At 42.0% G+C, this 15,578-nt stretch overlaps 1 protein-coding gene and 1 long non-coding RNA gene across 9 annotated transcripts; both read left to right on the top strand.

Annotated features, from left to right (window-relative positions):
* The first annotated feature begins 1,872 nt into the window (after window positions 1–1,872).
* LOC133711901 (uncharacterized) lies at window positions 1,873–2,397 on the top strand. The gene has a single exon (XM_062137976.1). The coding sequence runs from the start codon at window positions 1,873–1,875 to the stop codon at window positions 2,395–2,397; it is 525 nt and encodes a 174-aa protein (XP_061993960.1).
* Window positions 2,398–4,793: 2,396 nt separating this feature from the next.
* Window positions 4,794–14,495, top strand: LOC133710854 (uncharacterized). 8 transcript variants are annotated; one of them, XR_009846920.1, is made up of 10 exons: window positions 4,794–5,292; window positions 5,385–5,630; window positions 5,727–5,778; window positions 5,884–5,951; window positions 6,652–6,732; window positions 12,735–12,795; window positions 12,878–12,970; window positions 13,353–13,391; window positions 14,096–14,149; window positions 14,224–14,495. It is a non-coding gene; the product is annotated as an uncharacterized LOC133710854 (long non-coding RNA). The 8 variants fall into 8 exon arrangements; XR_009846919.1 differs by lacking the exon at window positions 13,353–13,391 and having other exon boundaries at window positions 4,795–5,292; XR_009846915.1 differs by lacking the exon at window positions 13,353–13,391 and having other exon boundaries at window positions 4,795–5,292; window positions 14,096–14,495.
* The last annotated feature ends 1,083 nt before the right edge of the window (window positions 14,496–15,578 follow it).

A 15,578-nucleotide genomic window follows, 5' to 3' on the forward strand; every position in this document is an offset into this window, starting at 1 on the left:
TGAAGCTGCAGATATGAGATGCTAGCAATGTTCACAAATTACTACACTGTCTCTGGACTTGTTAAGGATATGGATGACAATGAAAATAGCAAGTTTGAACAGATTATTCAAGGTATGTTGGGTATGGCAGCTAGCAGCCTCAGATGCATTTGCACATAAACAAGTTCCAGCAGATCGAGGAGAGACTACATATGCAGATACAGAGATAGTGAACTGGGGAAATTGTGATAAAGTAATCTGGGGTTCACATCCAAAACCAATTGGTAATGGATGGAGTGGCCCAAATCCTTATAAACCCATAAGCAAGGTTCCATTTTTCGCATGTGGGATGTATATATTCTCAACACGCCCCCGCACGTGTGGCAAATTTTCAAGCCATACACGTGGACAACTTGGGTGGCGTGGAGCCCGTGTGGCTGTTAGGCATGCACACGTGGGTAACCCGCTCTGATACCATGATAAAGTAATCTGGGGTTCACATCCAAAACCAATTACATTATCATGGTATCAAGAGCTTATAGTGTCTAACAACAAACTCCAATTTTTTTTTTTACCAATGACCACTACTGCTAGTTCAACCTCCTCCTCTACTATCTCCTCCACCACCTCTTCCCAAACCACCACCCTCAACAATAATCTTTCTGTCAATGCCTCACAGTCCTCTAATGCTGGAAATGATTTTTCTTCTGGCAATGTATCTCATTTTCTATCCATCAGGTTAGATAGAACCAACTATCCTCTATGGTTGGCTCAGATCACTCCTATTCTTAAGGGTCGCAAACTCATGGGCATTGTGGATGGCACTAATCCCTGGCCTCCATGTTTCCTTGCTGATAGTGACGGCAATCTCTCTGACACTGTCAATCCCAACTATGAAAATTAGATTGCTCAAGAGTAGACTGTGCTCAGTTGGATCAATGGGTCTCTCACTCCCTTTGTACTTGCAACGGTTGCCCATTCTACATCTGCCTTTTCCACCTGGAGGTCCTTGGCTAGGATATATGCATCTCAATCACAAAATCGGGTTATGCAGCTCCGCAGTGATCTCCTTTATACTTTCCGTGGTAATCTCAGCATCTCTGACTATCTTGACAAGATTAATTCCATTACAGATAATCTTGCCCTTGCCGGACATCCTATGGGTGATAAAGATCTAGTATCTATTATTATGAACAACATTGGTCCAGTTTATGAGACCACAGTGAGTTCTACTCAAGCACGTGATACCCCTATCACGTATGATTCCCTTGAAGCCTTACTTTTATATGCGGAACGAAGAATGGCTGATCAACATCAGGGTGCTTAATACTGCATTTCCATCCCTTGTTTCTAAACCTTTTATGAGTTTATAAGAGTTTGGGCCACTCCATCCATTACCAATTGGTTTTGGATGTGAACCCCAGATTACTTTATCAAATTGCGGTATACGGATTGGGATTGTAGCCATATCGATCTTGGCTAATTGGCTGGGTACGTTTTCAAGTCCATGCCTATTCCAAAGAAACCCTTTTTCAGTTATCTAAAGATGAAGAAACATAAGAGCAGCATTTGAACTTCAATTTGAAGCACCAGGCTAGAACTGTTGGAAAGTATAGCAGAATCTGTTAGAATAGCTGTCAATATCAAATACATTCATTCTGTATCATTATGCATTAATTTGGTATCATTTACCTAGGATAGTTTTCCTTATTTGTCACCTAGCTTTGTGGAGACTGATTGTAATTGCTATATATATTGCACACTGATGAATAGAAGAGATTATCCAGCCAAATATATTCTCGTTTCATGGTATCAAAGCAGGATTAAGATCCTGACTTTTCATTTTTAACCGATCTCCTCTGTAACATATATCTCCTCAATTTTTCAGTCACCATGGCCATCGATGAAGTCCCACCACCACCTCCTAAATCCGGAAAATCAGTTGCCACCTCTGGTTCATCATATTCAGATTCTTCAAAATCTGATATCTCCAATCCTTATTTCACTCATCACTCGGATCGTCTGGGATTAATTCTAGTCTCCAAATCCTTAAACGAAGACAACTACTCTGGTTGGAAAAGAGCTATGACATTGGCCTTAAATTCCAAGAACAAGCTCGGGTTTGTCAATGGATCAAGCAAGGCTCCTTCAGAAGAAGCTGATCCAGAAGGGTGTGCGACTTGGTTGCGATGTAACGACATGGTCCATTCCTGGATTGTCAATACTGTCAATTCAGAAATCGCTGACACTATTATCTATTATCCTACTGCTCATAAAGTATGGGAATATCTTCGTGAGCGATTTTCACAAGGTAATGCACCTCGTATCTTTGAGATTCAGCGAGATATCGCTTCTCTTCGGCAAGAACAATTATCAGTCTCTACCTACTACAGAAGATTGAAGAGTTTATGGGATTAATTGGCCACATATTCAGATCGATGCAGCACATGAAGCACAAGCAGATCAACAAAAACTGATGCAATTCTTAATGGATTTGAATGAAACTTACAGTGCAACTCGTGGGCAAATCCTCTTGATGAATCCCCTACCAACTGTCCACCAAGCATACGCTGCAGTCTCTCAAGAAGAGAAACAGCGACTTCTCTCTGATTTACATAATTCAGCCGAATCTAGCTCTAGTGCAGCAGCCATGGCAGTAAGGAACAACAACAGGTTCACCAGTCCAAACATGCCGTCCAAATGTTCGCCCAGATCGCCGTTTTAACAATGATCGGTATCGCGGTGCAAGTAGAGGCAGGCCTCAGTGTTCCTATTGTGGAGATCCAGGTCATTGGGTCCAAACATGCTATCAGTTAATTGGGTATCCACCAGGCCATCCTAAGGCAAAGTAGAATTCTGGCCCAAATTCTAACAATTCTAGAGGAGTTCCTTCGGCTCATCAAGTTTCTGAGGCATTGGACAATGATGAAGGGAGACTTGCAATTACATTATCTGAAGCCCAACTCAAGCAGTTCTTATCACTTCTTAACAAGCAGAATGAAAGCTCTAGCTCCAAAGCAAATGCGGTAACAAAACCAGGTTTGTCCAAAATCACTTCCTGCATGCAATTGGATTATTGACAGCGGGGCGACGAATCATATTACTTCATCATCTCAATTATTGCATAAGACTAAAAATTGCTCATTACCATCCGTATTGTTGCCTAGTGGAGAAAAAGTGAATATTGCTGCGAAAGGATCCTTGCCTCTGAATACAATTTATTATCTGCATGATGTCTTATCTGTGCCTAGATTCAAAGTTGATTTAATGTCAGTTAGTCGTCTAACAAGAGGTCTGAATTGTTCAGTGACGTTCTTCCCTTATTGGTGTATTTTGCAGGATCTGGCTACGAGGAAGACGATTGGTTTGGGTAAACAACGTAACGGGCTATACTATCTGGTGGCACTAGCGTCGGAGAAATCTATATCCAATCATTCCTCATCAAATCAACCAGCCTATAACCTTACCATTTCTTCCACCGACCTCTAGCATAATTGCTTGGGCCATGCATCACCCTCCTGTTTAAGTTTCATTGCCAAGAATTTTTAAAATTTTTCCATTCAGTCTAATAAAGCTTGCCATATCATGTATGTCATTTGGCTAAGCAGAGTCGTTTACCATTCAGTCCTAGTAATATTTCATCTACAAGACCTTTTGAGATCATTCATTGTGATATTTGGGCTCATTATCGACATCCTTCTCTTTCTGGTGCACATTATTTTCTAACTATTGTTGATGACTATACACATTTCACTTGGATATTTTTGATGCGACACAAAGATGAAGCACAACCACTTTTAAAGCGCTTCTTTAGCTACACTCTCACTCAATTTGAATCTTGCATTAAAACTTTTCAAAGTGACAATGGTAGTGAATTCCTCTCGCTTCGTTCTTTTTTTCAAGATAATGGTGTCGTTTTTCAACATTCTTGTGTTTACACGCCCCAACAAAATGGGGTTGTGGAACGCAAACATCGTCATATCCTCCAAGTGGCTAGTGCTTTAAAGTTTCAAGCTCATCTTCCTACCCAATTTTGGGGGGAGTGTGCTCTTACTGCTGTCCACATCATCAATCGATTACCTTCACCAATACTCTCTTTCAAAACTCCATTTGAACTTCTTTATTCGAAACCACCTTCTTTTTCTCATCTCCTAGTGTTTGGATGTTTAGCCTATGCCACTAATGTTCACCCACTACACCAAAAACCTTAACATACTACACTTTTTGCACAACGAAAAAAAAAAATGTGTTGTGTGATGAAGGAAAGTGCATCAGACAACATGTTTACTAGACTTACGTTGTATAAGGTGGTTAAAATTTTGAAGTTTTTATCTAGAAGGTCATTGCACAACGGTTACAAGAATAATCTGTTGTGTGAATAAAAAAAAAAAGTTGCGGCAGATTTCCCTCCTAGATGGACTCAAATTTGGCTCCAAATTGTACCCTAGATGCCACTAAATTGTACAACAGTTTAGTTACTTGTGTTGTAGGAGTATACTTGCAAATCATCATACAATGGTTTTTAATGTGCCATTGTGCAAATGAGTGGCAAAATTTGGAGAAGTCTCCAAAATGGCATTCATTCCCCCCCAAAACGAGCAAATTTGGCTTCAATGTTTGTCATGCTTGCAAGTTCCTACAACATAGTGAACTATTTCTGTTGTGTGAATGAGAAATGCCTAGCTTAAGCGCCAAAATTGACATTTTGATTGCACAGGCGGGAAATTTTCATCTTTCGTTCTCTTAGCTATTAGCAATTCAGACAACGTAAATGTATCTATACGTTGTCTGAGTAATAAGGGAAAAAAAAAAAACAAAGTTAATGCTAAATGCCTCAGACAACTTGAGGGCACACCTACTCTCCCAGACCGTAAGGAAACCTTTCTCTCTCTGAAAACAACCCACCGCCCAGTTCTCCTTCTTCCTCTCCTCTCTCTTGTCAGATCTCGATCTTTTATCTGGATCCTTGGCTTGAGAGTGGGGGGGGGGGGGGGGGGGGGGGGTGTGGGGAAGGCCTTAGATCTAGCTTTCTTTTCTGTTTTTGTCGGTTTTATTTTCCGTCTTGCTTTTCTTTCAACCGGTTTCTCCATGTCTGCCGTCTTTGGTGGTTTTGTAGCTCGGAGTTCGTCTCCGTTCTGGTCTTGCCCCATTTTCTGTGTTTCCGATTTCACACTTCCCTATTCAATGGTTTCCCTCCTTTTCATCTCCCTCTGTTCTGCTTGGTTTGGTTCATCGGTTCTTCGGAGCCACTCTCTATGTGGGATTTTCTCACTATCGCACGGGGTGATGCAACAAGATTCTGTGTAACTTCGGGTACCTGTCTCTTCGATTCCACCTTCATCCGGTTTTTCCGGACTTCTTTCATCTGGTTTATCCAGTTGTTGTGTCTTTGGTTCTTTTGGCAGACGAGGTTCTTGATGCAGATGAGGGTTCTGGTGATTTCTGGAGGTTTGAAGGCTGGTTTCATGGAATTTGGCATAGGTCTTGCTCGACCCATTGTCCTGAAATGCTCCTGTCGCTATTTGCTTCACGTTGGGTTCGATTTGGGGGTTTTCCATTCTGCGGAAAAGGGGATTGAGTTGGGTTCGAGTTGAAGGAGGAGGAAAGGGGTTTCACGGGTTTAGGGATTGTTGCTCAATTCCTTTCGATTGGTGAGTTAAATTTGAGATTTCATTGCTCTTATTCATTGTCTTTGTTCATTGTCATCGGGGGTCCCAAAATGATATGTTCTATTTTGATCTTAACAGCATCAAGAGCAACCTCGTTGGCTCTCACCTAGTCGAATCTGCTCACTAATCGGTACCAGTTTCCTTTTCTCTTTCTCTATGTGTTTCGGTTTGTTTAAATTAAAGATATGCGGTTGATTTTCAAGGGTATTGAGCTTGTTTATTTGCTGGGTTTCAGACAAATAAGAAGATGCAAGAGAAGATGGAAAGGAGACTTGGGGGTATAATTAATTGCTCTAAATCATGGTACTTTTCAATTCCAGTATGATTTTATTTTCTAGGCTTTCTGTCTGGTTATGCTTATCTAAGAATATTGGTTGGAACCCATTGCTCGATGATGATTCAATTTGTTTTAACCACACCAAAGTGAGACTTGGGGGTTGCGTTTTTCCTTCTCCAGAATTAAGACACTGATCAAAATCAGTGCTTCATGTGCTTTTCATTAGCAATGCCTTTCTTTTCTGAAAGTAGAGGTTGATAGTTTTATGTCCCTCTTATTTTAGAGGAGAGAAGAAGGCTTTGCCAAGCATTTGAAGCTTATGAATTGGGTGGCGTGTTGATGTCTTGGTTTGTCTTCACAAGTGGGGTTATGTGCAGCAGGGGAAATAATAACGCCATACAATACTATAACTACGGTTTGAGAAAGGAATTTGCTTTAGATTTGCATTTAAGGTCAACTTATGTTCATGTGTAGGAACTACATGTAATTCAATGGAACTTATTATACTCATCTTATCTATTTGCATGTCTTATGGTTTCTGATGGCCATAGACATAATTTGTTGTATTGACCATATATAAAATGTCTTTGCTGGACTCTCTAAATCAAGGTCAATGGTGCTAGAGAATGATCAATTAGTATAGCTTGGGTATAAATGTATGATAGAATGGGGTACTTTATTTAAGAGATGCTCTGACTTGTTTAATTTTATCAAATATATGTGCAGTAAAGGTACTTGTGAATAGCAAAGAAGCTTGTGATCACGGGCGCAAGGTGGGAGGCTGCATTATATTTTTTTTCTTTTGAGGTAGTCGCGTTATTTTTTTTTTCTTTTGATTTACTAGCATTTGTACATAGTTGCTTAGAAATCTAGAACTCTGCCTTGCTTATATGTTTTTCATTGCAAACTCAATACAAGGGGATGCATTTTCACTCTATTAAGTACTTGCAAGAAATATGTTCCTGCTTTCTAAAATCAATTGGTTTCTGCATAAACAGAGAATTATAGCAGTTTCAAGGAAACCAAAGACTTTTAAATTGGATGACAATTCAATTTGAAGCTATTTCTCTGTCCTTGCTAGGTTTAACATGAAAAGAATATTACTTTGTCAAAGCTGATGGTGTGCTTAAATTCAAAGCTATTTCAGATCTTCTTCTCTGTGTTTCTGCTCCGTGCGTCCTCTCCTCTGCTGTGTTTTTTTTTTCTTCCTCCTCCGTTGGGAGATGGGCACATAGCATTATATTTCTTTGCACCAAAACCAACTTGCAAAAACAATTAATATTGCTGGACATTGCTTTTGTTGTTGTCTTCCACTTCAAAAGATCAATTAATTATCATGCCATATTTATATTGCTTTGATTGCCACCACCGAAGAAAGCACACATCCACCACAGATAATGTTTTTGGTGTAGAATTGCCGTAATAAAAAGAAGGAAAAATTTCGCAAACAGTACACCAAGTAAAGGCCACTAATAATTCTTATACATAAAGTTCCAAACCAAACATTTCGGTACACGAAATCTGAAACTCGACCCACTATCAGTACACGACGTCAATTTTTGACACCAAAATGTCCATTATGCCCTCAGTTCTTTTTTTTTTTAATAAATTTTTTTTTCTGTTATTTTTTTTTTCCTTCGTTTTTTCTGTTATTTTTTTTTTCCTTCGTTTTTATCTCTTTCTTCTTCCTTCTTCCGGGCTCACTCCCTCGCTTCCAACGCCGCCCTTGCCCTCCAATTGGTGAGATTTATGGTCCTACAGCTTATATTTGTAACTCAGCCAATATTTAGTCATGTGAAAAGAAAGAAAGAGATAAAAACGAAGGAAGAAAAAAAAATAACAGAAAAAACGAAGGAAAAAAAAATTTATTAAAAAAAAGAAAGAACTGAGGGCATAATGGACATTTTGGTGTCAAAAATTGACGTCGTGTACTGATAGAGGGTCGAGTTTCAGATTTCGTGTACCGAAATGTTTGGTTTGGAACTTTATGTATAAGAATTATTAGTGGCCTTTACTTGGTGTACTGTTTGCGAAATTTTCCCTAAAAAGAATGCCTGATTTTCTCTTAAGATGAACAACTTAGGCTTCAGACTATTTACCTGGAATTTATTATCTTGTAGGAAGAGCTCAGAGCTCGTAATCTTTTCTATGCTCTTTGGGTGACTAATCTATTCATGAAAAGGGTTGGAAATAATGAAAAGTGGTCACTCTTTTGTCCTAATAGTGTTTGTTAACGTTAGTGATCTGTAGGATCTCTAGTTAGCTTAAATGAGAGAGAGAGAGAGAAAGATTGACACGAGATGTATAGTGGTTCGCCTCCGCATGAGCGGGAGACTACGTCCACTTGAAAGCTATACTAGTGTGCCGAGCCTTGCGGCCTAACAAGATTACAAAGTATGTAATGGAATGTCCTAATTGTGGGAGGGGGGCATTCCTCTTATAGATGAAGGAATGCCCTTCCTATACTTATTCTTCGATGTGGGATAAGTTTTCACATAATTCTAGTATAGAAAGCTTAGAAGCATGTAGAAAGCTATGTTGTGGTGACATCTTGGCAAGGGCGGGAATGTGGCTTCCCGGTGGCGGATTTGTGACTTCCGGATACCGCCGCGTAGCCTGAACATAGGGCTACACGATGCATGTCTCGGTTGGGCCTTGCCATGTCTTGTGGATGTCCCAAAGTGGGTGTTACTTATGCTTGGTGACGTAGTAAATACTCCATATTATTGGAGGTATGTACAAGTCCCCGAAGTCCCCAAGTAAGAGGAGCTTCTTGGTTGGGGAGTTCAAATCATGAAGTCATCAAGCATAAGTAACCGGGCGGTACGGAGCCCCACAAGTCCCCGAACTCCGTAAGCAAGAAGGGACTCGTTAACCTGCACAACAAAAACAAAAAGCAGGCATACGTAGAATGCTCGTAGCATTGGGCAACAAATGTGAGTTGCACTGATATGCGTTGGCATATATAAACGTATGAGGTGCGGGATACATGTTGATGTATACACGCGAATGGCGTCGAGGACGATCGATGTACGACGTACAATCTCGAGAGCGCGTACGGCCGTGTGAGCATATGGATTGCATATGATAAATGTAAGTTGTATGAGCGCTGCGAAGATAAGCGTTTGTAGCGTGTAAATGATGAGTACGTGAACGCTTGTGTTGGTTTGGTTGTCGCTCGTATTAATGGAACGCGAAAAGAATTCAATTTGTCGGGAGCGACAAATGGTAGAAGAATTCCATGTTCCATTAACGTGTGGTGTGTCGAGTAGACATGAATGTGAAGAGTGGGAATGCCGGGAAGGCGTGAGCGGGAAGCTCGAGGATTGCCGGGAAGGCATGAGCGGGAAGCTCGAGGATTGCCGGGAAGGCATGAGCGGGAAGCTCGAGGAGTGCCGGGAAGGCAGGAGCGGGAAGCTCGTGAGCGGAAGCTCAATGGGGTGCCGGGAAGGCATGAGCGGGAAGCTCGTGAGCGGAAGCTCAAGGGTTGCCAGGAAGGCATGAGCGGGAAGCTCAATGGGGTGCCGGGAAGGCATGAGCGGGAAGCTCGTGAGCGGAAGCTCAAGGGTTGCCGGGAAGGCATGAGCGGGAAGCTCAATGGGGTGCCGGGAAGGCATGAGCGGGAAGCTCGTGAGCGGAAGCTCAATGGGGCGGGCCCCTGCTAGGCCCCGCTAGAGAGTCCCCGACTCCCCAGCCATGTTTGTTGAGGGGGAGCTGCACGGAGCAGAGGGTGTTGGGAAGCGATCCCAATCTTTGGTACCCAAGCGTCGGGGTTAACTGCCGGATCAATGGCTGCCGTAGGCTGTGTTAACTAGTCCCTTGCTGCCGGATCAATGGCTATTATGAGGCGTTGCCTGACCGCTTGGCGGTTTTGGTCGTAGACCGTGGATGTGTACAGTATGTATTTGCATGAAAAAAAATGACAAATACATAGAGCAAGTATGTACAAGTAGTAAAGTGGCCAAGAACATGTCGTAGACATGCGTAAGGGTCATAGAGACATGCATAGTCATGGCATCGGCGGTAGCTCAAATTGCAAGAGCGTAAGAGATAAGATAGTGTGACTTATCTTGTGCCGATTTGGAGCGAGTTGAAGTTGGAGTTGTCCAAGCATGATGCTCCATTGCACCGGCGGTGCATCTTAGTAGAAGGATGATGATTTCGTTGAAATGAAGAGGTGATTGATGATTATATCTCCTTGTAACAAAATAGGTGATTAGTACATGAATTTGTAAAATCAACACTAGTATGTTGCATATGTACTTGGATAAGATATTAAGCAAAAGTATATATGCGAAGTAGGAGTTGACGGCAAAATGACATATTTAATTATGTGCTCTAATATGCATTTCAAGTTTGACCATGAAATTATGAATTTCAAGGTAACAATGGAAATAAGTTATCGTGTGTAGTAGGCGCTAGAGCATATACATGTAGAGTTATGTATAACTAATGATCTTGCATAGATGAGCATGCTATATATGCATGGTAGAGCGCAATTTTGGACTGGCCAAATATGTGGGCATGCTCTGTTTAATCAAAGTGGATCACAACAACATATATATAACCATATATATACATGGCCCATATTAGCATATGAGATAGCGGTGCCCATATAAATACAAGAATAATCATAAGACATGGACTTATGACACATGGAAGCATATATGAACAGTGCACATTTATGTAGGGGATAACTGACAAAGAGGTTTAAACATATAATTTGTTCAATTGAGCATTAGCGTAATAGGAAGTGTACGTGTCCATAAGTGATGGGAACTGCACAAGCAGCCCGTACAGAAAGATATATGAATATATGCATGATATAGAAATATATGCATGTGGGAAGTGTACGTTCAGGCATGTGTCTCCCAACTTATCCAAAAAGCAGAAGCACGTGGTGCTTGTGGGTGTGTGCAGCAGAAAACTTAACTTTTGATTTGCCATTTGCTCAGTGAGTAACTTGCTTTTATGGCTGCTCAGCGGAAAGCAAAGAAAATATTTCGTGGAGGAGTTTGAGGGAATGCTTCAGAAATCAGGTTCTCTGCATCAGTAACTTGAGTGCAGAAAGCATCGTTGGGTGCCCAAAGAAAATTTGGGTGGTTGAGCAGATATTGGTCAGCTGGAGTTCGGCGGAGGAATTGGTGGTCAGCGGTGTCCCGGAGATCAACACTGAGTTCGGCGGAGAGAATGGCCAGCGGAGCGCTCGACTGAGCTGGGCCTCCGGTTGACAGTGGCATAGAGGAGCTGGAGTTCGGCGGACTTGGAGCTCGGCGGAGGCTCCGAGTTCGGCGGTGATAGGCTGCCCAGCGGTGATGCCTAGCGGAGGCAGCTCAGCGGTAGAGGTTGACGGTGCCCTAGTCGGCTGGAGAAGAGTTTTGGCCAGCGGTGTACGGTCTGGCGGTGTGCAGTCCGGAGGAAAAGAAGTGCAGCGCGGGGGTTGAAGCCCGCTGGAGGCCTGGAGCTTGCCTGGACGCGAAGCTCAGCGGAGGAGCGAGGTTTTGAGCTCCCTCTAGCTTAACAGCTTTTAGGTTACCGCTTTTAGGTTTTGAGCGGCCCAGCGGAGGAGCGCTCCCTCGCCGCGAGCTGGGTGCAGCGGAGAGCTGAGGTGGTGCCTGACGTTGCCAGGCGCTGAGGTAGACTGGCGGAGGTTTTGCAGCGGAGCGTGCGGAGCTGCAGGTCTAGCGGAGCAGTGGGCTAGCGGAGCAGTGGGCTAGCGGAGCAGGCCGGAGCGGTACCTGACGTTGCGGGGCTGCAACAGCGCGGAGCCGTGCCTGCGGTGCTGGGGTTGCAGCAGGGCGGAGCGGAGCTGTGCCTGCGTTGCAGCGGAGAAGAAGCTGTTGGCGCGCATGCAAATTTTGAAACTGGACATGGGTGCCCAGAGAGTTTGTCTGGGTGTCCAGAGAAAATTTGGCCGCCCAGATTTTATTTATTTATTTTTTTTTAATGCCAGCGTTGACCTTCATGGGTTGGGCGTTGACCAACCTTGACTGGTGCTGACCGAAAGTGTGACCAAGCCTTGATGGGCGTTGACCGACCCCGCCGGGCGTTGACCAGCCCATACGTCGGTGTTTTGAGCAGTTTCTGCAAGTTTTGACCACTTCTTGGGCGTTGACCACGTGTTGACCAGCCTGCAAGGTGCAAATTTCTGCACACTCTGCTCTAGTTGCCGCCAAGAAACATTAATTCAAACATAAACTCAAAGAAGGAAGGAATTTCTTCAAGCTCCGCTAAGCAGACTTAGCTCACGGTAGGTGACGAAGCCATTGTGTTGGCTTCCCACAGACGGCGCCAATGTTAACGTTAGTGATCCGTAGGATCTCTAGTTAGCTTAAATGAGAGAGAGAGAGAGAAAGATTGACACGAGATGTATAGTGGTTCGCCTCTGCATGAGCGGGAGACTACGTCCACTTGAAAGCTATACTAGTGTGCCGAGCCTTGCGGCCTAACAAGATTACAAAGTATGTAATGGAATGTCCTAATTGTGGGAGGGGGGCATTCCTCTTATAGATGAAGGAATGCCCTTCCTATACTTATTCTTCGATGTGGGATAAGTTTTCACATAATTCTAGTATAGAAAGCTTAGAAGCATGTAGAAAGCTATGTTGTGGTGACATCTTGTCAAGGGCGGGAAGGTGGCTTCCCGGTGGCGGATTTGTGACTTCCGGATACCGCCGCGTAGCCTGAACATAGGGCTACACGATGCATGTCTCGGTTGGGCCTTGCCATGTCTTGTGGATGTCCCAAAGTGGGTGTTACTTATGCTTGGTGACGTAGTAAATACTCCATATTATTGGAGGTATGTACAGTGTCCAGGTCTGGGAGATTGCTAGGATGAAAGCTTCGAACAGCTTTGCACTCGTTATGAAAGTGAGTAATACCAGGCTCGATATTAACATTCAGCATCTTTTTGTTATGAATAGCTTTATATTTATTCTTGATTGCTGCACAGGGTAAGGCCAAAAGAGTTGTATCTTCCCAACAACGTTGGTATGAGGTTTTGAAATCCCAGATTGAAACAGGAACTCCATACATGCTTTTTAAGGTGATTTCTTGATAAAAAAAATGACTTCTTCATCTATGTGCTTTTTATTTCTGTAGTGTTTTGATTGTGTAATCATTGTCTTCTTAATTAGATTACTTGCAATAAGAAAAACAATCAGCAAAATCTGGAACCATAAAATGCTCAAACTTGTTAATAGAAGCTTTTTGTTTATGTATTTTTTATTGAGTGGTTTTTGGTAAATGTGTACAGAAATGGATTGGAGAATCTTGCCTCAATTCTCTGTTAGTAGTGGCTTCCCATGTCTGTATCTTAGAAGCAATGCCACGATAGGAAATTCAAGAATTTGACTCAGCCCAATGTTTTCTATCCCAATTTTGTGCATTGAAATGACATTTTTAAGTTTCAATTTTGCAAAAAACAGAGTAAGAAAAAAGAATGACAGTATGGTTTATGTCAAAAGGTATGGTAACTTTCTGTTCTATTGTTGTTCTAAGCTATAGTTCTCCTTCTGTGACAGGGTCTGTGATGCTTTGGTTAATCCTCTATTTAGGTCCCTCTAAGTTTATGAAACTTGGTAGTGATTTAGAGTCTTGGAACATTTGCACACTCAATTTTCAGCAGATAAACGATGATTATAGTCATGGTTTGCTGCTTCCATGACTTCTTCACTTTTCTCATGTAACAGGACTTTGATTTCTTGCTTTTGTAGTTGAATAGCCATGCTTACGATTCTAGCTGTGTTCATGGTTTATGATGTGAGGTTTAGTTACCTGAGTTTTTGTAATGGCCAATGCTTGATGAGTTTAGTACTTTAGTGCTTTTATCAGATTAATTTGGTCCTGTTTGAGTGTATCCAGTGCGTTAATAAGTCTGACTTGTTGAGTGAAATTTCAAATATTGAACTCTTTGGTTCTGGAAAATGTAGAGGTTTTAGGAATTAGGAACCAGAAAATGATTCCACCAGAAGATGATAATTAATTGAGCTGTGATTTTTGCTTGAGAGTTGTTCTGTTTCTAAATGCTATATCTGCCTTTATAATTTATGATATATAACTGCATGAATCATGATCATTTCACAATCTCAGTTTATGCAAAAGTCTTGCTGATTTTGTATGATTTCCTTGCCAAAGTATCTTCATTTTTTCTTTCATTGATGGCTTGCAGATCATGTTGTTCAAGTAAAGGACGGTGCATGTAGTTGATGCTGGATAAAGACAGGTGGGGAACTAGATTTGATTCCATGGCTAAACAAATCAAAATTTAACTCACCAAGAATCGCATCAACTTTATAGGTTTGACACCATGGCTGCACAGACTAAGTTCCGGGAATAGTGGGAAGACAAGAGTTTGTATCAATATGTTGGCTGTAGAAACCAAGTTCCTGCACACACTATATGTGGCATGTTTAATTTGGAACAACGTAGTTGTATCAGCTTTTGATGTCCCAAGTAGATGGCCATGCATTTGAATACTTTTCTTCTATTAATGGTTGCTTGGATGATTGGGAAATGCTCCCTTTTAACATTTGAGATATATGGAATGGGTTTGATTACTCATTTGAGCATTTGCAATGTGTTTTCTTTCCAATTGATCAATGTTCATTAGGTAAAATGGAGCTATATATGCACAAAATATAGCAAATGAAAATGATTGTACAACAGTTTTATAGTGTGGCAATCCAACGTTATCTGAATACAAAAATTGGGTCATTCACTCGATGCACTCTTTACATATCACACAATGGTTGTAAAAAAACTATGTCTTCTGATTTTACAATCACACAACGATAATAACTGAATTATGTTGTCCAAGACCAATTCACACAACAACCATAGTGTACAACTGAAGTGTGATGGTATATCAGACGACGGTGAAATGAAAAAAATATTGTCTGACAAGGGTTTCCAACAACAGCTTGGAAACAAGTTCTGTTGTATGAAAGATGCACGTCATGCTGCGTGGCAGCTGTGCTTGGCATCTGTCGAGAGATGACACAACGCTGATAACAAAAATATGTCGTGTGTTTGTATATCATACAACGGTGCACCACCGTTGTGCAAAATTTAATCAGACAACGCTCCGATACACAACGGTGAGCCTCCAAATCACACAACGAAAAAAACCCGTCGTCTGTTTCGTTTTTTGGTGTAGTGACCCTTCTCACAAATTCGATCCCCATGCCATACCCTCCATCTTCATCGTTTACCCCGTCGGTCAAAAAGCCTTCAAGTTATTTTCTTTATCGACTAAAAAGGTTTTTACTAGTCGGGATATCAAATTTCATGAACACATCTTTCCTCATGCTTCTGTCCAGCCCAAATTCACCATTTCTCCATCGGTCCACAAATCTGGCCCAATTCCTTTGCTACCTTATCACACATCCTCTCTCCTTGACTCTGCTTTTGACGATCGTCCAAACCCTTCATCCTCTTCTTCTAATGGAAACCTAGAACCCGATCTGTCTTCATCTTTTCATGGCAACCCAGAACCCAATCTGTCTTCATCTCCTCCTCCTTCCACACCGCCACCCCTTTAATCGCACCTATTCCCGCCACCCTAAAACCCAGCACCACCAGCCACTATCACTTCGCCTTAGTGCCCATTGATTCGACGGATTTAGGCAAGTCTTTTACTACCCTTTTGATAG

The sequence above is a fragment of the Rosa rugosa genome, chromosome 5 (assembly GCF_958449725.1).
Source record: "Rosa rugosa chromosome 5, drRosRugo1.1, whole genome shotgun sequence".
NCBI classification, from domain to species: Eukaryota; Viridiplantae; Streptophyta; class Magnoliopsida; order Rosales; family Rosaceae; genus Rosa; species Rosa rugosa.

Bases quoted from the DNA above. Each gene is read 5' to 3' on its own strand.
- LOC133711901 (XM_062137976.1), top strand. From the start codon at position 1,873: ATGGCCATCGATGAAGTCCCACCACCACCTCCTAAATCCGGAAAATCA.